This window comes from Perca fluviatilis, chromosome 20, assembly GCF_010015445.1.
Source record: "Perca fluviatilis chromosome 20, GENO_Pfluv_1.0, whole genome shotgun sequence".
Classification (NCBI taxonomy): Eukaryota; Metazoa; Chordata; class Actinopteri; order Perciformes; family Percidae; genus Perca; species Perca fluviatilis.
Genome location: NC_053131.1, coordinates 12,270,196 through 12,291,005, shown reverse-complemented (window position 1 = coordinate 12,291,005; position 20,810 = coordinate 12,270,196). Strand labels below are relative to the sequence as shown.

Below are 20,810 nucleotides of genomic sequence, written 5' to 3'. Positions count from 1 at the left end.
GCCATGGAACGGCAGTCAAACCCGTAACTTACTACTCGTGAACTCGTACCAGATCGTTGTGCTCCCAGTTACAGTTTTTGACGCGTCACACACACACACACAACAACATTTGATGCTGTAAAGACGCCGTTTATTAACACTGATAAGTAGAAATAAATAGACATAAAATAGGCAATGTAAAGTAACCTAGATAGCTAACGTCAACGTTAGGTAGCCACTATCTAACGCTAGCTAGAAGGGTTTGTGGTGACTTTGCCTGGAACGCGACCATGTCGTGAGTCGTGACTTGAAGTCGTAACTTACGGGCTAAGAACTGTGTCTGGAACGCAGCATCAGTTCTGTGGCGGACGGATATATGACTGCAGTCCGCGCAGCATGCTCCGCTTCCGCCGCATTCTGCACCAAGGCTTTTTGCTGGCTCGTGTTACACTTGACGTCCCCATCAAGAACTTTGTAAGTATGTTATAATATTGATAATACTAATTGTGAGTGATTCCCGAAATGTTATTATAATGTTTTTATTTCGTTAGTACCAGTTGGTTCAGCTAAGTAATTCAAATGTGTTTTTCCCCCTGGACGCCTAACGTTACTAAGATCGCTTAACGTTAGTAGTCTCCGTCTTGTGTCGCTGTCTCACGGTGTTGCACTTGAGTCGACGTCTCCATCAAGGAATTTGTAAGTAACATTGTTATAATATGGTAATACTAATAGTGAGTGTTTCTCGAAATGTTATCAAAGTTTTTTTTCTTTAGTCCAAGTTGGTTCAGCTAAGTAATTCAATTTGTTTTCCCTATAAATGGACGCGCTAGGCCGCTAGCTACTTAAGCTAGCTCCTCGTGTTGCTGTCTGACAGGGTTGCACTTGAGTCTACGTCCCCATCAAGGACTTTGTAAGTATGTTATAATATTGGTTATACTGAGTGATTCCAGAAATGATATCATAAAGATTTTTCGTAAGTCCAAGTTGGTTCAGCTAAGTAATTCAAATGTTTTTTTTCCCTCTAAAAGGACGTGCTAGCTACTTAAGCTAGCTAGCTTAGTTGCCAAGGAAGGCTGTCGCAGTTTGACGGTGTTGCACTTGAGTCGACGTCCCATCAAGGACTTTGTAAGTAACATTGTTATAATAGGGTAATACTAATAGTGAGTAGTTTTCAAAATATCTAAAAGTTTTTTTGGTTACACTTTATTTTGATAGTCCACTTTAGACAGTCTACTAACTTTAAGTAACTTTTCAACTAGCAGCTACATGTTAACTAACACTCATTAGAGTATTAGTAAGCTGTAGTAGACAGTCAGTAGACTGTTAGGTTAGGTGTTAGGAATCGATTTAGGAGAATTAGTTGACTTGTAGTTGGCAAGTTAATTATAGTCAGTAGAATGTCTGTTGGGGGACCAACAAAATAACGTGATAGTAGATATTAAGCAGACAGCTTACTAATATTCTAATGACAGTTAGTTGACATGTAGTTGCAACGTTACTTATAGTTAGTAGACTGTCTAAAGTGGACTATCAAGTGTTACCGATTTTTTTTTTGTTAGTCTCAGTTGGATCAGCTAGCCTAAGTAATTCATTTTTTTTTCTCTAAACCTTTTGATTTACCAGTGATTTACCAACGTTAACCTTAATCCTGTCAGAATGTCTATCCATTGAGCATGTACATGTCCATCCGTTAAAATGAACTTTTGCAAACAAAAATAATTGGGGCTCTGGACAGTGGGCTTCGCCCAAAAAAAAGTCCCCATGTTTATAAAAACTGAAAATGGGTCAATAACATTACATATTTTTTTAGATACTATCTATTCCATTAATTACTAGTAACGTTACTTATTCATTAACGTCAGCTACTAGTGCTTATTCTTTATAATGACTAGTCAGAAAAGCCACTGTAGTGTTCAATAGTAACAAAATAATAGTTACTAGTCACCATCAAAATAAGTACTACTATCTAATGAATAAGTATCTAATAATAAGTACTAGTAACTAATAAATAAGTACTAGGGATGTAACTGTACAAATATTCATATTAAACCAAAAAAATTTGAAAATGCATACCGAACCGAAAGCCTCGTACCGAACGGTTATTTCTAGGGATGTAATAATATAAATAATATAAAGTAATAATATAATATAAAGTGTAACAATAATACAAAAATGCAATAATACATATTGTGGATAATGACAATATGTATAATGGATAGTTCACCCAAAATAAAAATTACTTTAAGAAAAAAATTTTTTTCAGAGTTTTAGTGTCAGTAGTACATTAAACTACTATAGTGTTGTCACGGATACCAGTTATGTACCGATACCGATACCAGTAAGAATCCACGATTTTCTGTACCAATTTCGCTACCAAAGCTTAATTTAAATGTACATATATTAAAGTATATATCACGGTTACAAAGATGGAAACTGTAGTAAAAACACTTTACAATAAGATTCCATTTGTTAAATAACATTAGATATAATAAAATAACAATAAAAAATAGTTATATAGCCTACTGTAGCAATTATTCTCCTTGGGGTAAATAAAAAAAGATTCTACATTGTTAAAATTAATAAATTTAATCTGTTAACATTATTTAATGCACAATGAATAAAGTATACAAGTACAAACACGAACAATCAAGTGTTTGTATTAAACTAATATTGAAATCAATTAATTATTTGCTGGTACCTCTGCCATCATGCAACGCAGTTCACACCGCTTTCTCCTTTCCATAAGCGCATGCTCTCCCATGGTGTCGCAAAACGCACAAAACGCGCGTTGTGATGGGGGTCTTAGGGCAACATGACATTAGCCTATTCCAAAATATGTCCATATGTGGCTCTTTCAACAGTAATTTTTTTGTGAATTTTTTTTTTATGATGTTAGATTTATTTAAAAAAAATAATTTAAAGAATCATTTTTCAATTTTGAAAAGAATCAGAAATTTCTTGGGCATTTCTTTCTTTTGGCTGTATCAAAAACGTAACTATGTAATAAATAATAACTAGTATCTAATGAATCAGTAATAGTAGCTAATGAATAAGTACTAGCACTTAATTGAATAGATATAGTGTTCTTAAAAATAAGCACTAGTAGCATATCATTAGAGACTATTAAGTTTTAATGATTTCATTTTTAAAAACACATCTTGCCATGGACTTTCCGTTTTAGGCAATGTCCATTGATGTAACTGTGAATTTGTTTTCACCTCAAGTTGGCAAAGAAACAATTTGATATTTGTTTGGCTTAATATGATACTAGTACTGAAATGTGACCCTTGTTAATTAATTCTCCCCTTTCCTCTCTTTCTTTTATTTTTCTGTGGCCAGGATCCCTCATTCATCTGAGTAGCTGACAAGAGAAGTGAGTATTCATCCTCTACCTTTTTTGTCTCAATGTTATATTATCAACACAATTAGTCTTCAAAGTACCATATATACAATATATATATCAAATTTGCCACAGAAGTAATGCCATCGTTGTGAAATCTAGTTAGAAACATTCAAATTTCTTCGTTATTAACTGATCAAACAGCGCTGAAGTCGAAACCAGGAAGAAACATTGTGCCATGAATGAACTATCCAGTGTCCAGCAACATTCACCATGGATTTACTGTAGTAACACTAACTGCAACCATGAAAGTTTGTCAGGAATAGTAGACTGCAATGCGTTTAAGTTACAATACGTGGGTTTTAACACACTCACCGAAATCGTATCGAACTGAGGTATGAACCGAACCGCGACTTCTGTGTACCGTTCTACCCCTCAATTTTTTAAGCACAGTTTGCTATGCTATTCTTAGACTAGAATTTTATGCATAGGCATAATTTGTTTTTGAAACAACTTTTTGCCAAGGTTGTTAATGCCACTTTTGAAACATCCTGCAGCACGAATGTACCAATACAAATAAATAAAACATCTCCAGTTAACTAGCAGAGCATTGATTTCGTTCATTTGTTAAATATAAGGCAATCTAGCGCGAAATAAACCCAAATAAGTTTTTTTTTTTTTTTGTCTGTTGAAAAAAAAAAAACGCCAAAGAGAGCCCGTAATCCAAATATACATTATACTATCTAACTTATTCGTAACTGAACACGTGATCCGGAATCTGCATATAAAAAACGGACAATCTCCGCACATCCGCACATCTCTAGTGTGTGTGTGTGTGCACACTCAAAATATTTAATTTTACTGAATTTTGTTTTGACACTTTCAACTTAAGGGTTAAAGATGGCCTATTTAAGAATGTGGAGGAAACGTAGAGCAGACATCAATGAACTTCTCCACTCTGACGAAGACACTGCGGTGACAATTGATGACGCAGTAACCACAAATGACAGAGAGGAAACAACCAATGATGATGGTGGAAGCAATACTGATGACCACAGCATCAGTGTGACCACTGATGGTTCAGACTTTGACACTGACATCGGAATATGTGAATCAGATGTGGAGATTTTGAACCCTGAACCAGAGGTCCAAGTTAGAAACATCGGCAATGACTTGCGAGAGTGGAGTACAAGACATCAAATTACTAATAGGTCCCTAAATGAATTGTTGCAGATTCTAAGGGATCATGGACATGTACTCCCTAAAGATGCACGCACATTACTAGACACTCCTCAAGTCATTGACAGTCATTCAAAATGTAATGGACAGTATATTTACTATGGCTTGGAGGGGGGCATTTCCCGTGTACTGTCTCAAAATGATGCTTTTAGACAACAACACAGTACAGTCAGTTTGGATGTCAACATTGATGGACTACCAATCTTCAAAAGTAGTAAAGTCCAGTTCTGGCCAATACTGGTTACATTTAGCAATTTCAGTCCATTTATTGTGGCATTGTACTGCGGGGAAAGCAAACCTGAGCCCCTTGATGCGTATCTTCATGACTTTTTGGAGGAGTTCAAAAATCTCCAACAGAATGGCCTGGTGTTTCGTGAGAAAAAGTATGCCGTAAATGTTCGTACCTTTATCTGTGATGCACCCGCAAGAGCATATTTAAAATGCATTAAAGGTCATACTGCATATGACAGCTGTGAGAGGTGCCAAGTGAAAGGTCAGTATGTTGAAAGAAGAGTTGTCTTCAATCAGATGACATCAACCTTGCGCACAGATGAAGGATTTAGTCAGTTAGAGTATTCCTGCCATCAAAATGGATCTAGCCCTTTAATAGCTGCTGGGATTCCCTGTGTCAGTGCCTTTGTTTTGGATTATATGCATACGGTTTGCTTGGGAGTTGTTAGGCGGCTGTTGGTGTATCTGACTCGAGGCCCAAAACTGTGTAGGCTTTCTCTGAGACAGAAAAATGAAATCTCACAAAAACTAAACCTGCTACGAGGCCAGATGCCCAGTGAGTTTGCACGACAGCCCCGTGGCCTTCAGGAGTTGGACAGGTGGAAAGCCACAGAGTTCCGTCAGTTTCTTCTGTACACGGGACCCATAGTACTAAAAAATACAGTCTCCTCACAGCTGTATGCTCATTTTGTGACATTAACCGTGGCAGTATCCATCATGCTGGACTCAGATGAGAGGAAAAGAGCTGCCTATTTGGATTTTTCTGCTGATCTGATGAGGCACTTTGTGTCTAGCTGCCCTGCACTCTATGGAAAAACATTTACGGTGTACAATGTGCATGCCCTGTTACACATCCATGAAGATGTCTCTCGTTTCAGGTGCTCTTTAAATGACATATGTTGCTTTCCATATGAGAACTATTTGCAGCAGATCAAAAGATTGGTCAGGACTGGCCAAAATCCATTAGCGCAGGTGTCCAAACGCCTGGTCGAAATTGAACATGCCCAGGGGAATTCCACTGCACAGCCTAAAGCAAAGCCCCAAATGTACATTTCATCAAAAAGAAGAGACAGCTGTTTCCTTCTGGAAGATGAGAGCTTTGCTTTTGTTCAAGAGAGGAGGGGAGATGGTACAGTTGTTTGCGATGTGGTAAAACAGAGACACACTGTCGACCTGTTTGACAAACCATGTCCGTCAAACCTCTTGAACATTGCTTACATAGGGAATGGCCGTAGACTTAGAAGAAAAGAAGTCAAGGAAAAAGACCTTGGTCGAAAAGTAGCCTGCCTTCCTTTCAACAATGGCTCTGTCATGATTCCTCTGCTGCATGGCATTGAACATTCATGATGAAGATTGGCAAGACATTAAGTACGTTGAGTATATACTGGGTATGTAAATGGGTGCATGATTTGCATGAAATGTGTATTGCTCAACTCAAATCTCGAAACAAGCAAAAACTAAATGCACTGTGCTTTCTAAAATAAAATATAATTAAACTAAATATTGACATCTTAGCAATACTGCAAACTTGTTATTTGTCACAATAGTACAACAGTAAAGATGTCCTATTTACCTGTGCCCTTACTGTCTAACTGGTAGGCCTTGGACATATACCGAAATTTAATTATCAAACAACCTGCACTGCGTAAAATATAAATAAATATAGACTTATCCTTATTAAAGCTTCAAAAGTTCTTTAGTCAAGAGCAGTGAGTAAATATATATATACATATATATACTCATACTGTGAAGCTGCTTTGTGGCAATCTTTATTGTGAAAAGCGCTATATAAATAAACGTGACTTGACTTGATATATATAATAGTTCATTTATTTATTATATTCATTTTTGTTGCAGGTTATGCTTTTCGTCAGGGCCGTGTGGAATGAAAATGGGAAGGAAATGGAGGGGACCATCCCTGATGCCTGGGTTAATGTAGCTGAGAAAACCCTTCGATGGCCAAAGACGAGGGCAAAATATTGTTTTGACAACCATGTGGCTCCTAAGGAGGACTGGGAAACTTTCCCATTGTTGAAAGTAAAAATTACCTCAGGTAACCTCTTATATTTTGATACAATGGTAAAACAAATTGGAGAAGTTATGTGGACTATACATTGATATAAGCTTTGATGACATGCTTGCTGTCTTTGCAGAAAGTTTCCATGAGTGTGAAGACTACGATCAAACCAGCCATGCTGAACTATGTGAAGAAGATGAAGACGAAGAGGTTGTAGTCCAAAAAAGGATGAAAAAAAAAAAACATTTTGACGATTTTGTTGAAGGTATGTCCCCATCATTTGTTGAATAGAGAAAACACACAAACTCATGTTACAATTGCAACGTGTTTTAATATTAAAAGGATCTGACCTGTCTGAGGCGACTGCTGAGGAGGATGATAAAGAAAAGCGGAAAGGAGGTACAGAAATGTTTATTTTGGCATTCATTTAATGTGTATTGAAAAGTTGCCTGTGCTCAGTACAAAATCAAGTAAACTGTCTGTTAATTTTGCTATACCCCTTATTTACTAAGATTCCAGTCCAATAATTCCAGTATTTCCCACTCCACCAATCAAGTTAAAGAATGGTGAGTTGTTACTAAGATGACCATGCGCTAAGGGTGTGACGAGATCTCGTTTTACGAGATCTCGCTTGACGAGATTTCTCGTCGAGGTGAAAAGAGTGAAAGAGTGACAGACAAGACGAACACAATATGTAAACATTGTAAGAAAGAAATGCCGTACTACTAACTGCAGTAGTTAGTAGAAAGCTGTGGTGGTGCTGTAAGTGTTTTTGCATAGTGCTCGTGTTAGCCGCGGTATACGGCATTTTTTTCTTACAATGTTTACATATTGTGTTCGTCTTGTCTGTCACTCTTTCGCCGTTTATTATTTCCGCAGGAAAACCAAAATGTTGCCACACAAATGATTTAAAAGTGGCAGGGGGATTTTCAATAGTAATTCCACGCTCCATCACGCTGACATCACTTCGCCTCACGAGACAACTTTTCACCGCGACGAGAAATCTCGTCTCGTTCTCATGAACCCAATCTCTCGTGATGTGTTTCGTCTCGTGGAGTAAGCGTCTCGTCACACCCCTAGCTTGTAACCTTGGTTCTCTGAGTAAAGACTATTTTTCCCAGTCATATTTCTTAACTGAAGTTTTCTTTAAATTAGTGTTAAAATCGCGTCTCGCTCTCGTGACCCCAATCTCGTGTCTCGTCTTGTCTCGTGAGCGAGTGTCTCGTCACACCCCTACCATGCGCATTTTAACCAGATTCAAATTTTAAGTTAAGTATTTGTATTAAACTATCTGTCTTTGTTGTCAGTGGGCGTCAACAGATCAAATAGTGGTGAGTAGAGCTGTCAATCTTCCCATTTAATACTATTCAAATTTCATTTTTCTTTTAATATTCAAATATTTAATGCTCAAATGAAGCCTGTACTTCACTATTATGCATTATCAACACTGTAATGAAACATTAGAATAATTTGAAACAAACATAATTGGCTGTCTAATGATAATGATAACATAAGCATTTTGGCTTGGTGGATGACAATTTTAAACTTAATGTTAAATCTATTACCCATCCTTCCGAATCCCAGCCGCAGCCTGTCACTAACATTACATGATACATAACATTAGCTCAGTAAACTAAAAACCTCACATTGCCTTATATTTCGCACTCTCGCTAACTTGAATTTACTTGAATTGGTTTTATGCACAGTTGAACTACTTCCTGAGCTTCAGCCAGCTCTTTTGTTTCCTGTCTGACATTATAGGACAAACTGATTAATCCAGGTGTGTCTGATTAGTGTTGCTGTGACTACATAGGCCAAGCATACCTGGATTCATCAGTTTGTCCAATAATGGCAAACAGGAAACAAAGGAGCAGGCTGAAGTTCAGGAAGTAGTGTCTGTTTATAAAGCCAATTGTTCATCAAATATCGAGCATTTTGTGATTTTAGTAATCAAATAATATTTTTTTTTTTACTATTCAAATTATATTTTAATTTAACAATTCGTTCCAAAGTTTAATTTTTATTTTTAGAATACCAAATCAACATGCAAGTAATCACTACTGTGATCACACGATATTAGGAAAATATCTAATTGCAATTAATTTTACTGATATTGCAACTGTGATATGATTTATGATATTTGAGGGAATGATCATTTTTGTATCATTATGCTAATTGTAAAATATATATATATATATATATATATAAAATTAAATATTAAAAATATTTCTTTTTTTTGAGAGGATCTGTACCAAACAAAGATTATTTTTTAGACTGTAGGATACTATTTGTAGGCAAGGATGTCTCTGCAGAACCACAATACCTTTATTTTAGAATGTATGACACATATTTTGCCTTTAACAAATTTTGCCATTTTAATTAAAATGTGATTAATTGTGCAGCCCTACTACTTCTATCATCTACTTCTTCCTATCATGACTGACTGACATTTTCGATTTGGTTTGTTTAGGTTCACCCAGGTCTGCGGGCCGTGACAGGTCAACTGGTCGTGAGTATAACGTTTCATTGCTGAATATTGCAGGCTGGTCATTTGGACTGTTGATAAAGAATCACTAATGTTTGTTTCTGCTCTGCATTGCTTAGGTACAGCCAGGTCTGCAGGCCGTGACAGGTCAACTAGTGGTGAGTTTAACTTTTCATTTTTAGATTATCAAATTAGTATGCAGGTAACTAACAATGTTGATCATGACTGACTGATGTTTCTGTTCTGCATTGCTTAGGTTCACCCAGGTCTGCGGGCCGTGACAGGTCAACTAGTCGTGAGTATAGCCTTTCATTGTTGAATATTGCAGGCTGGTCACTTGGACTGTTGATCATGACTGACTGATGTTTCTGCTCTGCATTGCTTAGGTTCACCCAGGTCTGCAGGCCGTGACAGGACAACTAGTCGTGAGTTTAACTTTTAATTTCAGATTATCAAATAACAGGCAGCCGGTAACTAACACTTGATAATGACTGACTGATGTTTCTTTCTGCATTGCTTAGGTACAGCCAGGTCTGCGGGCCGTGACAGGACAACTAGTTGTGAGTATAGCCTTTCATTGCTGAATATTGCAGGCGGGTCACTAGGACTAATGATAATGAATGACTGATGTTTCTGCTCTGCATTGCGTATACGCAGGTCTTTGGACAGGTCAACTAGTGGTGAGTTTAACTTTTCATTTTAGATTATCAAATTAGTATGCAGGTAACTAACAATGTTGATCATGATGACTGATGTTTCTGTTCTGCATTGCTTAGGTTCACCCAGGTCTGCGGGCCGTGACAGGTCAACTAGTGGTGAGTTTAACTTTTCATTTTTAGATTATCAAATTAGTATGCAGGTAACTAACAATGTTGATCATGACTGACTGATGTTTCTGCTCTGCATTGCTTAGGTTCACCCAGGTCTGCAGGCCGTGACAGGACAACTAGTCGTGAGTTTAACTTTTAATTTCCAGATTATCAAATCAGCAGGCAGCCGGTAACTAACACTTGATAATGACTGACTGATGTTTCTGTTCTGCATTGCTTAGGTACAGCCAGGTCTGCGGGCCGTGACAGGACAACTAGTCGTGAGTATAGCCTTTCATTGTTGAATATTGCAGGCTGGTCACTTGGACTGTTGATCATGACTGACTGATGTTTCTGCTCTGCATTGCTTAGGTTCACCCAGGTCTGCGGGCCGTGACAGGTCAACTAGTCGTGAGTATAGCCTTTCATTGCTGAATATTGCAGGCAGGTCACTTGGACTAATGATAATGAATGACTGATGTTTCTGCTCTGCATTGCTTAGGCACACCCAGGTCTGCGGGCGTGACAGGACAACTAGTTGTGAGTATAGCCTTTCATTGCTGAATTATTGCAGGCAGGTCACTAGGACTAATGATAATGAATGACTGATGTTTCTGCTCTGCATTGCTAAGGCACACCCAGGTCTTTGGACAGGTCAACTAGTGGTGAGTTTAACTTTTCATTTTTAGATTATCAAATTAGTATGCAGGTTACTAACAATGTTGATCATGACTGACTGATGTTTCTGTTCTGCATTGCTTAGGTTCACCCAGGTCTGCGGGCCGTGACAGGTCAACTAGTCGTGAGTTTAACTTTTCATTGTTGAATATTGCAGGCTGGTCACTTGGACTGTTGATCATGACTGACTGATGTTTCTGCTCTGCATTGCTTAGGTTCACCCAGGTCTGCAGGCCGTGACAGGACAACTAGTCGTGAGTTTAACTTTTAATTTCCAGATTATCAAATCAGCAGGCAGCCGGTAACTAACACTTGATAATGACTGACTGATGTTTCTGTTCTGCATTGCTTAGGTACAGCCAGGTCTGCGGGCCGTGACAGGACAACTAGTCGTGAGTATAGCCTTTCATTACTGAATATTGCAGGCAGGTCACTAGGACTAATGATAATGAATGACTGATGTTTCTGCTCTGCATTGCTTAGGCACACCCAGGTCTTTGGACAGGTCAACTTGTGGTGAGTTTAACTTTTCATTTTTAGATTATCAAATTAGTATGCAGGTTACTAATTGGTCATGACAAACTGATGTTTCAGTTTTGGGTTCCACAGATTCGTCCAGGTCCAGGTCTGTGGGCCGGGACAGTTCAATTAGTTGTAAGTATAGCCAGGCACAGTAGTGTTTTATTGAATATTAAATTAGCATAGGTAATTAGCACTATTGATAATGGCTACATTTGGGTTGCACAGGTTCATCCAGGTCTGTGGGCCGGGACAATTCAAGCAGTCGTGAGTATTGCCAGTTACATTTGGCTTGTCTTATTGAATATCAAATTAGCATGAATAATACTATTCATACTGGATAACTAATGTTGGTAGTTTGGGTTTCTCAGGTGTACACAGGTCCCAGGCTGTGGAAGGTAGGTCCATAGATCAACATGACATCATGACTTTGCATAAACATACACGCCACTTTCATGCCAAGTGGGGTGTTATCTATACGCATTTTGAGCTATCCGCGTGGTAAGATGTTATTCCGCGTGTCAGTCTACGCCGTTAAATGTCACAGTGAGTCCGCGTGTATGTCAAAGCCATTAAAGTTCAGCGTGAAACGGAACAAAATGAATATCTATATCTGGGGAGTGATATTTTTTTCCCTAAGATGGTATGAAAAGATTAATAAATGTTCTTAACCCCAGTGACGGTTAGGTTTAGGGACGGGGTTGGGGTAGGTCATATATATTTATACAGGGTTTCCGCGGGTCATTAAAAAGCATGAAAAGTAATTAAATAGATTTTGTGAAAATTAAGGCATGAAATGGCATGAAAAAGCATTAACTTCGATGTTCGAAGGCATTAAAAATTATGTAAACTTGATGGAATAAAAACATTGTTTTTCACGATTTATTTTGATTATATAAACATCTAAATCTAATTTTGATCAGAAGTATAGCGTAATGGTCACAGACAGTATTGGCTGTTTTTTACGGTTGGTGCACAAAGTCGCGACACCGGATGCTAGTAATGCAACGTGCGGTGAGTCTACGGTCTATGTGAGAGAGTGTACGCTGTGGCAAAAGAACGGAATAAATTTCAAATGACGGAAAAATGGGAAAATCTTCCTGCTAGCTAAATGCCCGGTGTATGTGAGTGAGAGCGCGATCAGCGAGCTTGTTACGCCCGCAATCTCTTACCGCAGCCCGCAGGTTCCAGTTAATCTTATAATGGGTATGTGTTTTGAATTATTTAAATAAACAATCGGGGAAATAAACACCTCTTGTCCGCGAGTCTCATTGATAGAGCCGCGGTGAGATGGAGTCCATCAATGAGAGCTAGCCTCCTCCTAACTCTGACATTCACAAAAATACATTCAATTGAAATCCGAAATCGGACAAGTGTTAGCTAAGCTTTGTAAGACCTTGAGGAACCTGTAATATTCATGCCGTGACGAAATTCAAACTGTAAATATACTTTAGTTATGCGAAAGTGAGCAAGCTGCGATATGTCCCCATTGTAATGAATGGGACATATAGCAAGCAGCTGCTCGTCCTACAAAGACGCCTTGCGTTCATAAAAATGCCTTAAAATCAAATCGGACACAACTGTTAGCTTTATAAGACACTGGGGAATGATGTTATATAAGTGGCGTGACGAAATTCAAACTGTAAATATAATTTAGTTATGCCGATAGTGTAGCTAGCTAGCTACGGCATTTACCCATTGTAATGAATGGGACATATAGCAAGCAGCTGCTAGTCCTACAAAGAGACGTCTGCGCTTCAAGAGAAATGCCCTTAAAATCAAATCGGACACAACGGTTAGCTTTATAAGACATTAGGGAATGATGTTTATGTAAGTGGCGTGACGAAATTCAAACCGTAAATATATTATAGTTATGCCGACAGCCGGCCGCGGAGCCCCGGTAGTGTAGTCTCCACAAAGAGTGACTTTGCCCTGGGTATGGAGCCCAGCAGACTGCCGCTTTCTCGTCAGACTGTGTGGAGCTCCTAAAGTCCGACACGTCTTACCAAATTTGCAATTAGCCATCAATTTTTGTAAAACAGCCCATATTTGAGATTTCTATAGTTGATTTCTCCGCTTAAAAGTCTCAGAAGTACGGAAAGTGAATTTGGTAATGAAACATTGCAGTGTCTGGAATATGAGATTCTGTCGCTTCTCTAATGTGTGTGTATTGGGGATTCGCTCAAACCAATCAGCGCGTCTCTAATGTGTGTGTATTGGGGATTCGCTCAACCAATCAGCGCGCGTCTCTAATGTGTGCGTATGGCAAGTCGCTCAACCAATCAGCGCGCAGCTCATCTAAATATTCATGAGAATACCATATTTGGAAGAAAAGCTCTTGTTACAAATAGGGCCAAAACACAGGGATGCATAAGGGCCAGTAAAATATCAACCAGGCCATTTTCAGCCCAACCAATGTTACATACCCCATTAGGAGACCATAAGGAACAGTGTGAAATACCCTATATAATCATTCTATCACCCCTTTAATTATCGGTGCATGTTGTTTTGAGATCCGTTGGGCAGAGACGCTAGCTGCTCAGTGAACAGTGTTTTAAATATTTGTATTTCTGTGTTCTTATTTTGTGAAGCACTTTGTGTTGCGTTTAATGACTGTAAACCGTCTTGTGAGCCATCTGACAGTTAAATTTCGATTTTCAAATATAAAAAATTGGCATTGTCAAATGCTTACAATTTGTGTGTGAAAGTATCTGCAGTTGAACATGGGCATTAAATTAGTTTAAAGTGGCATGAAAAATGGCATGAAAAAGCATGAAATAAGATTTGCTGATACCTGCAGAAACCCTGTTATAGTCATTTAACGTTAAGTCAATGGACAACAAACGGCGTTGATAAACACGCAAAAAAGCGATTATGCGTGTTAATAGCACGCCACAAATGGAAATACGAATTGGCGTGTCATACATACGCTATTTCATGAGATCAGTCTGCATAGATGGTGAATGTCATTGGTTGTATCACTCAATGAGGCACATTGTGCAAGTGTTCTAAATATATTGATCGCTTCACACACTTTTTTTCTTTCCTGCTTAGGTCTTTCACATGAAATGTCCAGTTATAATAGGGATGTGCCAACCACATTCCCCCTGTCAGAAGCGAGTAAGTACAAGAATATTTTCATGTAACACCCAGACTAATTACTTATGTATACATTACATACTCTTTGTAACTGGTGAATCAGACTTCAGGTTTTCATTTTAATGCTTTGGCATTTATGACAACCATCTCTTAATAAAATTGTTATTTAATACAACTGATTTGTCAAATACAGGGTTAAAGTTTACCTGTTAAATAGTGTTATGTAACAAATTGAATAGTTATTCATTTTTCTGGGATTTCTAGAGAGCACACTTTTACTGAAATGCCTTGCTGTTACCAGAGAACCATGATTATAGTGAGTAATTTTTTTTTTCTTAATTTGTCATTATTGCCAGAATTCCAAAAATAGTGCTGACAAAGCTGGTGACTCTCACTGATGAGGTCAAACAACTCCAGAGGAGCATGCCTAAATCTAGCATTGAGATCATAAAGATTAACACCTTGGAAGAGTTCGAGAGGGGGAGGCTTCTCTTCTGGATAAAAACAAATTTGAAACCTTGGTAAGAATTTTTCAACCTCTAATGAGCTTACAATTCTATTGATTATCCTTAACAAACGTATCGTGATAGTTATCGAGTTGGTGGCAATCACGTGAGCTTTCACGCTAAACACAAAAACCAGAGCTTTGAATGTAAAATGATAGAGAACAGCCATTTGGAATCCATTCCTCTCAACATAAACACTTATTGAAAGAGAGAGATGAGAGATTTTGTGTGATAGTGTATGTAATATTAATGCAAATTGTAACTTCACTAAGTCACTTGTTTTATATTTCTTTTTATATTTACTTGAATACTGTGTAATGTACCTGTATTGCAAGTTGTTCTATTTTTGTACTGGGTTTTATAAAAAAAAAAAAAAAAAAGAAGAAGTGAAATTTGAAAAGTTAAAGTTCTGAATTTTGACTACAATTGTCTTTGCATTCTGATTCCTCACTACATTAGAAGCATGACTGGCTCTTATTTGTACGCAACAGCATATTTTTCCAGGGCCATGCAAACCCTTTATTACTAGTGTGGAAATATTCTACAATATTCACTAATGACAGTAAAATAGACCATGCTAAGTCAATTTACTGCAGTAATTCCTCTCAACAAGTAGAAAATGCATTGAACACTTGACTATGCATGAAAATAAAATTAAAAATGTCATAAACCGGAAAACCGTCATCATTATAAAAAAAAACGTGATATAAATTTTTTGGTCAAACCGCCCAGCACTAACTTGACTTGACTAATGCCAATAGGGGGGCGCGAAACACAGAACGTTCTAACCGGAAAACAGGTGTTATTTCTAGGGATGCACGATATTATCGGCACAACATCGGTATCGGCACAACATCGATATGATTATTTCTGCCGATATATATCAGCCGATATGATTATGGTGTGTGGTGGAGGATTGGTAGACGTTCAAGTAAAAGATGTCATTTTTTTATTTGAAATTTTTATTTATTTTATTCATAAGTACTGAAGTCTTAACTTAAAAATGTAAATGTGGCACTGGCATATCATTTATTCTCTAAGTGAAATAATGTACCATTTTTTTCAGTGGAGATTTGTAAAATCTACATGGTAGAATTAAATGTGTTTTGTTTGTCTTGTGTATTGCCTTATCTACAACACATGAGTGTAATATGGTAAAGGTAGCTACAGGAGAGCGACTTTCTCTTCAGTAAAATTAAAGTGTAAATATATCAGGGGAAAAATATCGACATCGGCATCGGACAAAATCAGTTTCAAAATATCGGCATATCGAAATGACGCCAAAATCCAATATCGTGCATCCCTACTTATTTCCACTTTTCACTTCAATACACTACACATCTGCAGTGGTAGGTGATGTCTTAGGTAACTTAAGTTTTGCTTATCATAATAAAATTTGTATTTCTGATCAAACTGTAGTATATTTCTTTTAATTAAAATGTTGAAATGTTAATATATCAGAAATGGCAACATCCGAACAGCAGGAGTTTTTGTTTTGCCAAGCTGCAAGTCAGTCAGGGTGATATGGTTCCAAAAGATTATGCGTGCTAATTTTGTTGTAAGGAGACACACCCTGCAGTCGCATTTTATGCCAGAAAATATATGCAAGAGAGTAATAAAGCAGAGATCTTATATATTGATACATTTCAATATCGATCCAGCAAATTCTTTCAGCTTTTGTATTTACCTGCTGATAAAATGTTTTGGAAAAAAATGTTATATTTGAGTTAAAATATTTCAATTATTTCATGATTATACATATGATTTTTGTATGGTTTACATGTTATGTTTTTAGGGCAGCAAACAACTGGACCCAAATGTTCTCAATTTTTTACCATTAATATATTTGAATGTGTTTTTTTAATTATAGGTTTGTCAGCTGGCAAGAGTGGGTGGGAAAGATGTAAAGGACTGCACGCACAAAGTGATGGACAGGTATTTATTTACTTATTAACTTAACAGATCCGCAATCTGTTTTCATTTGGTAGTTTGGTTTAGTTGTTGGTTTAAGTAAAGAGTAGGACTGTGCACTAGGGTTTGGCAATATGGATAGTTTTTATATCTTGGTGTTTTTTAGCTAAATAGTGCTAAAAGATAAACTGTATATTATATATTTTATGAAAATGGCTACATTTGTAAGTCAAAGCCACCTTAGAGATGACATATGCACTTTTATTTAAACGGATGGTCATTAAAATAAAATGCAGCGGTTTACTTCCCTGTTTTATTCCCTACGTTGAATAAAAAAAGCCCTATTTCTGGTTTCCAACAACAATAACCGGAGGATTAAGGGGGAGAGAAGGAGAGACAGACATGGGCTCACGGACAAAAGAGGGCATGAGAGGAAATTCCACCAGATTTCACTCTTCTTGGCCAAATTTCTGTTATCTTTCTTTAAAATTAATAATTAAATTAATACAACTTTAAACTCTGTCGATTTATGTAAATTGCTCCTCAGATCTCTGCAGGGTAAATCCATACAGCTATCTAGACTATCTGTCCAATCTGAGTTTTCTGTTGTACGACTAAAACAACTTTTGAACATGTATGTTACACCATAAGAAATTTCTTCCCAAGGCTAATTTGCAGTGGCACCGTGGCTTTGCCTGGCTCCAATCCCAGAATGCCGCGCCGAAAACGCATGCATACTAGAAATAGAACCGACGCTCATTTTTCACGCGATAACATGTTGTTTGAAAGTCTCTAGGTTTTGACATAAATGCAGATATAAATGTAATAAAAAAATTCAATACTTTTTTACTTGAATAAAAGTCAATACTTCCAAAGTTGTCTTCAAATCAAATCAGTATATTTTTATGTTTAACATGAAGTGTACTACTGTAGTAAATCAATTGGAAACGTGTGTGTACAGACAAGGCTAGCAGCGCAGCGTCAGACACGTTTCTGGTGTGCAAAGACAGAGAAAATGCAACGCAGCCGCCACACAACAGAAACGCCAGGCTCATGCGACGCAGCCAATTTGTGTAGCCAGCCTAAGGCTAACGCTGGCTAATTTATGAAGCCCTATGTCCTTCTCAGCTAAGAGGTGTAATGTATGTAGAGATATGGTTATATTGTATAGTGTCTTTTCAGGCAATTTGATGAAGGTAAAAATAGTGTGGCTGTGCCAATGCAAAATCACTGTTTTTTTTTTGAAGACAATTCTGCATGTGGTGGAATAATTGCATATTATTTTGTCTTGGTTGGATTAGGCTCTTCACCAACAACCTAATGACACTGTTTAATTTGAAAGGGAAGGGAAAAAAAAAGATAAAATTGGGCTCGAAGACAAGAAATTGTTTTCAGCAATAAAAGGTAAGATTTTATATTATGGTAATTTAAAAAAAATGTGTGTGGAATGCTTAATATCAGGCTTGATGTAATTTTCTAATATGTGTTCTATTTCATTTAATTGATGTTACTCAAATTTTCATCTAAGCATAATCTGTATCTAAGCTGCAAGCTAAACCACAACAGTGGCATTTGAATTGATTTATTTTACATAGGATTTTTTGCTTTGATTGTAGCTGCTGTCATGAAATGGGGACGTAGCTGCCACAGAGGCCCAACCAAAGTCGGCGGCATCGGACCACCTAAAACATGCCCCTGGGAGAGTAGGGGGTGGTGGTTATAAATAAATAAATATACTGTGCTAATATTACAAAAATTTTTATAGCACTTTTATTTTACTTTACTGTTCTGACTTTTAAGTTTTATTATGTTATTGTGTTAATTTATACTTGCTGTTCTTGTTTTAAGTATTAGTGTGTTGTTGGTTTAATTTAAACTGCTGTTCTGGTTTTAAGTTTTTCTAAATATTACTAATAAAAATATATTTTGAAATTTAAATAGTTGATTTCTTGGAAGTGATCAGTTTGTTTACAGAAAAATGGTAAGCAGTTTATTACAATTATATTGATAAGATACAAAAATGCAAGACTATATAAACTAAAAATTATTCAATTGAATAATCAATATAATCCATATTCTTTCAAATAATTTAGGTCTATGGTCTGTCTGCAGTTTCATGACACGACAACCATTAACAATGAGTAACTGGGTTTTCTCAGTGAGAACTAACTCACTCAACGCCATTGTTTGAAGTAAACATTTTTATTTTTTTATTTTGATCCTTGCAAATATGTCCAGATGGGATTTCCATGTTAATAGAAGCCTTTCTTAACAGAATCTTAACAGTCATCTTTGACATTTCTACAGAAAACGCATCTAATACAACTTTTATTCTGGCAGTCTAAAATGACATATTTAGCACGTTTTTGACATCTAAATAATGTCCTAAAAAGAACGTGTCAATGAAACTTTCATTCTGGCTCCTGTGAGAACGTCTTCTGGATGTCTAACAACTACGTCCCCAGAGAACGTCTTTAATTTACGTCTATACAACGTCCAGAAAAGACGTCAATGAAACTTTCATTCTGGCTCCTGTGAGAACGTCTTCTGGATGTCTAACAACTACGCCCGTAGAACGTCTTTAATTTACGTCTATACAACGTCCAGAAAAGACGTCAAAAAACTGTCATTCTGGCTCCTGTGAGGACGTCTTCTGGATGTCTAACAACTACGTCCGAAGAACGCTTTAATTTACGTCTATACAACGTCCAGAAAAGACGTCTTTTGGATGTCTAAGAATGACGTCTTTAGTCACGTCTTTAATTTACGTCTATACAACGCCCAGAAAAGACGTCAAAAACTTTCATTCTGGCTCCTGTGAGGACGTCTTCTGGACGTCTAAGAATGATGTCTTTTAGACGTCTTCTAGACTACTTCTTGCTCGCTGGGGGTCCTTTGCACCATGACCTCAAGCCAAACACCCCCAGAAGCTTTTTTCACCTGGGTCGAACATTGGGAGAGTTAGCGTAGAGTAGCGTTATCAGCTGAATAGCTTAGCGCAGGGGCTAATGGACCACGTTTATCTCGTAAATGACCCCACTAATAATGCCCGAAATGATACCAAACTTCTACACTAGTACAAATAGGTTATGCTCTCATAAAACGATGAATTGGAAAGTTTGTAAGTACACCAGAAGTTTATGTAAATAACACTTGCCTGCTGGCTTCTGCTCTCTGCTGTTGTTGTTGCTGCTGTAAGACGAGTGCTTAGGGACGTCTACAAATTACCAACCGCAAAAGAGATGCAACAAAAATATTTTTAATTTAACTTAAATTTTTTTTTAATTTAACTAACCACTGAACTTTTGAGTGCTGTAGTATAACTAGCAGGAGACAATTAATAATTGAGGTAAGTTTGGAGACATTACCTTATTTAATCATTAAATTAATAAATATTTTTGTTGTATCTCTTTCGGGTAGTAATTTGTAGACGGCCCTAAGCACTGTCTAACTGCAGGTAGCAGCAGCAGCAGCAGCAGCAACAACAGAGAGCTGAAGAGAGCAGTGTTCATAAACTTCTGGTGTACTTACAAACTTTCCAATCCATCGTTTTATGAGTGCATAACCTATTTGTACTAGTGTAGAAGTTTGGTATCATTTTGGGCATTATTAGTGGGGTCATTTACGAGATACAAACGTGGGTCCATTAGCCCCTGCGCTAAGCTATTCAGCTGATAACGCTACACTACGCTAACTCTCCCAATGTTCGACCCAGGTGAAAAAAGCTTCTGGGGGGGGTGTTTGGCTCGAGGTCATGGTGCAAAGGACCCTAGGGTGAAATTACTACGAACCATCACTTTAAGGAGGAAAGGAGGGTGCAAAGGGGAAGGACACAGGCAGTCATCATAAGAGGAAGTAACAAGAGCAAAATGGGAAAGGTAGGCAGGGTGGAGGGGTGGAGGGAGAGAAGGATTAATGGAAGTAAAAGAAGAGAATAAAGGATTTGCAAAACGATGAATAGCTACAAGAAAAGATGGGGATTAAGCAATTCAAGGGG

General features: G+C 37.4%; 1 protein-coding gene and 1 long non-coding RNA gene across 27 annotated transcripts; both read left to right on the top strand.

Moving 5' to 3' along the window:
* The first annotated feature begins 143 nt into the window (after nt 1-143).
* Nucleotides 144-14,875, top strand: LOC120548673 (pre-mRNA-splicing factor cwc-21-like). 26 transcript variants are annotated; one of them, XM_039785045.1, is made up of 27 exons: nt 353-453; nt 595-675; nt 810-889; nt 1,008-1,104; nt 3,319-3,352; nt 4,212-6,157; nt 6,647-6,842; nt 6,943-7,071; nt 7,149-7,205; nt 7,319-7,372; nt 8,114-8,137; nt 9,277-9,315; nt 9,411-9,449; nt 9,548-9,586; nt 9,678-9,716; nt 10,343-10,381; nt 10,473-10,511; nt 10,733-10,765; nt 10,864-10,902; nt 10,994-11,032; nt 11,132-11,170; nt 11,262-11,294; nt 11,373-11,432; nt 11,526-11,564; nt 11,669-11,695; nt 14,352-14,417; nt 14,661-14,714. In XM_039785045.1, exons 7-27 carry the CDS (start codon nt 6,650-6,652, stop codon nt 14,705-14,707), a joined length of 1,113 nt encoding a protein of 370 aa, XP_039640979.1. In that variant the 5' UTR covers nt 353-453; nt 595-675; nt 810-889; nt 1,008-1,104; nt 3,319-3,352; nt 4,212-6,157; nt 6,647-6,649; the 3' UTR covers nt 14,708-14,714. The 26 variants fall into 26 exon arrangements, with proteins under 26 accessions (XP_039640975.1, XP_039640977.1, XP_039640979.1 ...); XM_039785048.1 differs by lacking the exons at nt 4,212-6,157; nt 14,661-14,714 and adding an exon at nt 14,753-14,781; XM_039785047.1 differs by lacking the exon at nt 4,212-6,157 and having other exon boundaries at nt 11,388-11,432.
* Nucleotides 14,876-14,877: 2 nt separating this feature from the next.
* On the top strand, nt 14,878-18,161 carry LOC120548674. Its single transcript, XR_005637250.1, has 3 exons — nt 14,878-14,917; nt 16,773-16,837; nt 18,115-18,161. It is a non-coding gene; the product is annotated as an uncharacterized LOC120548674 (long non-coding RNA).
* Nucleotides 18,162-20,810: the final 2,649 nt, after the last annotated feature.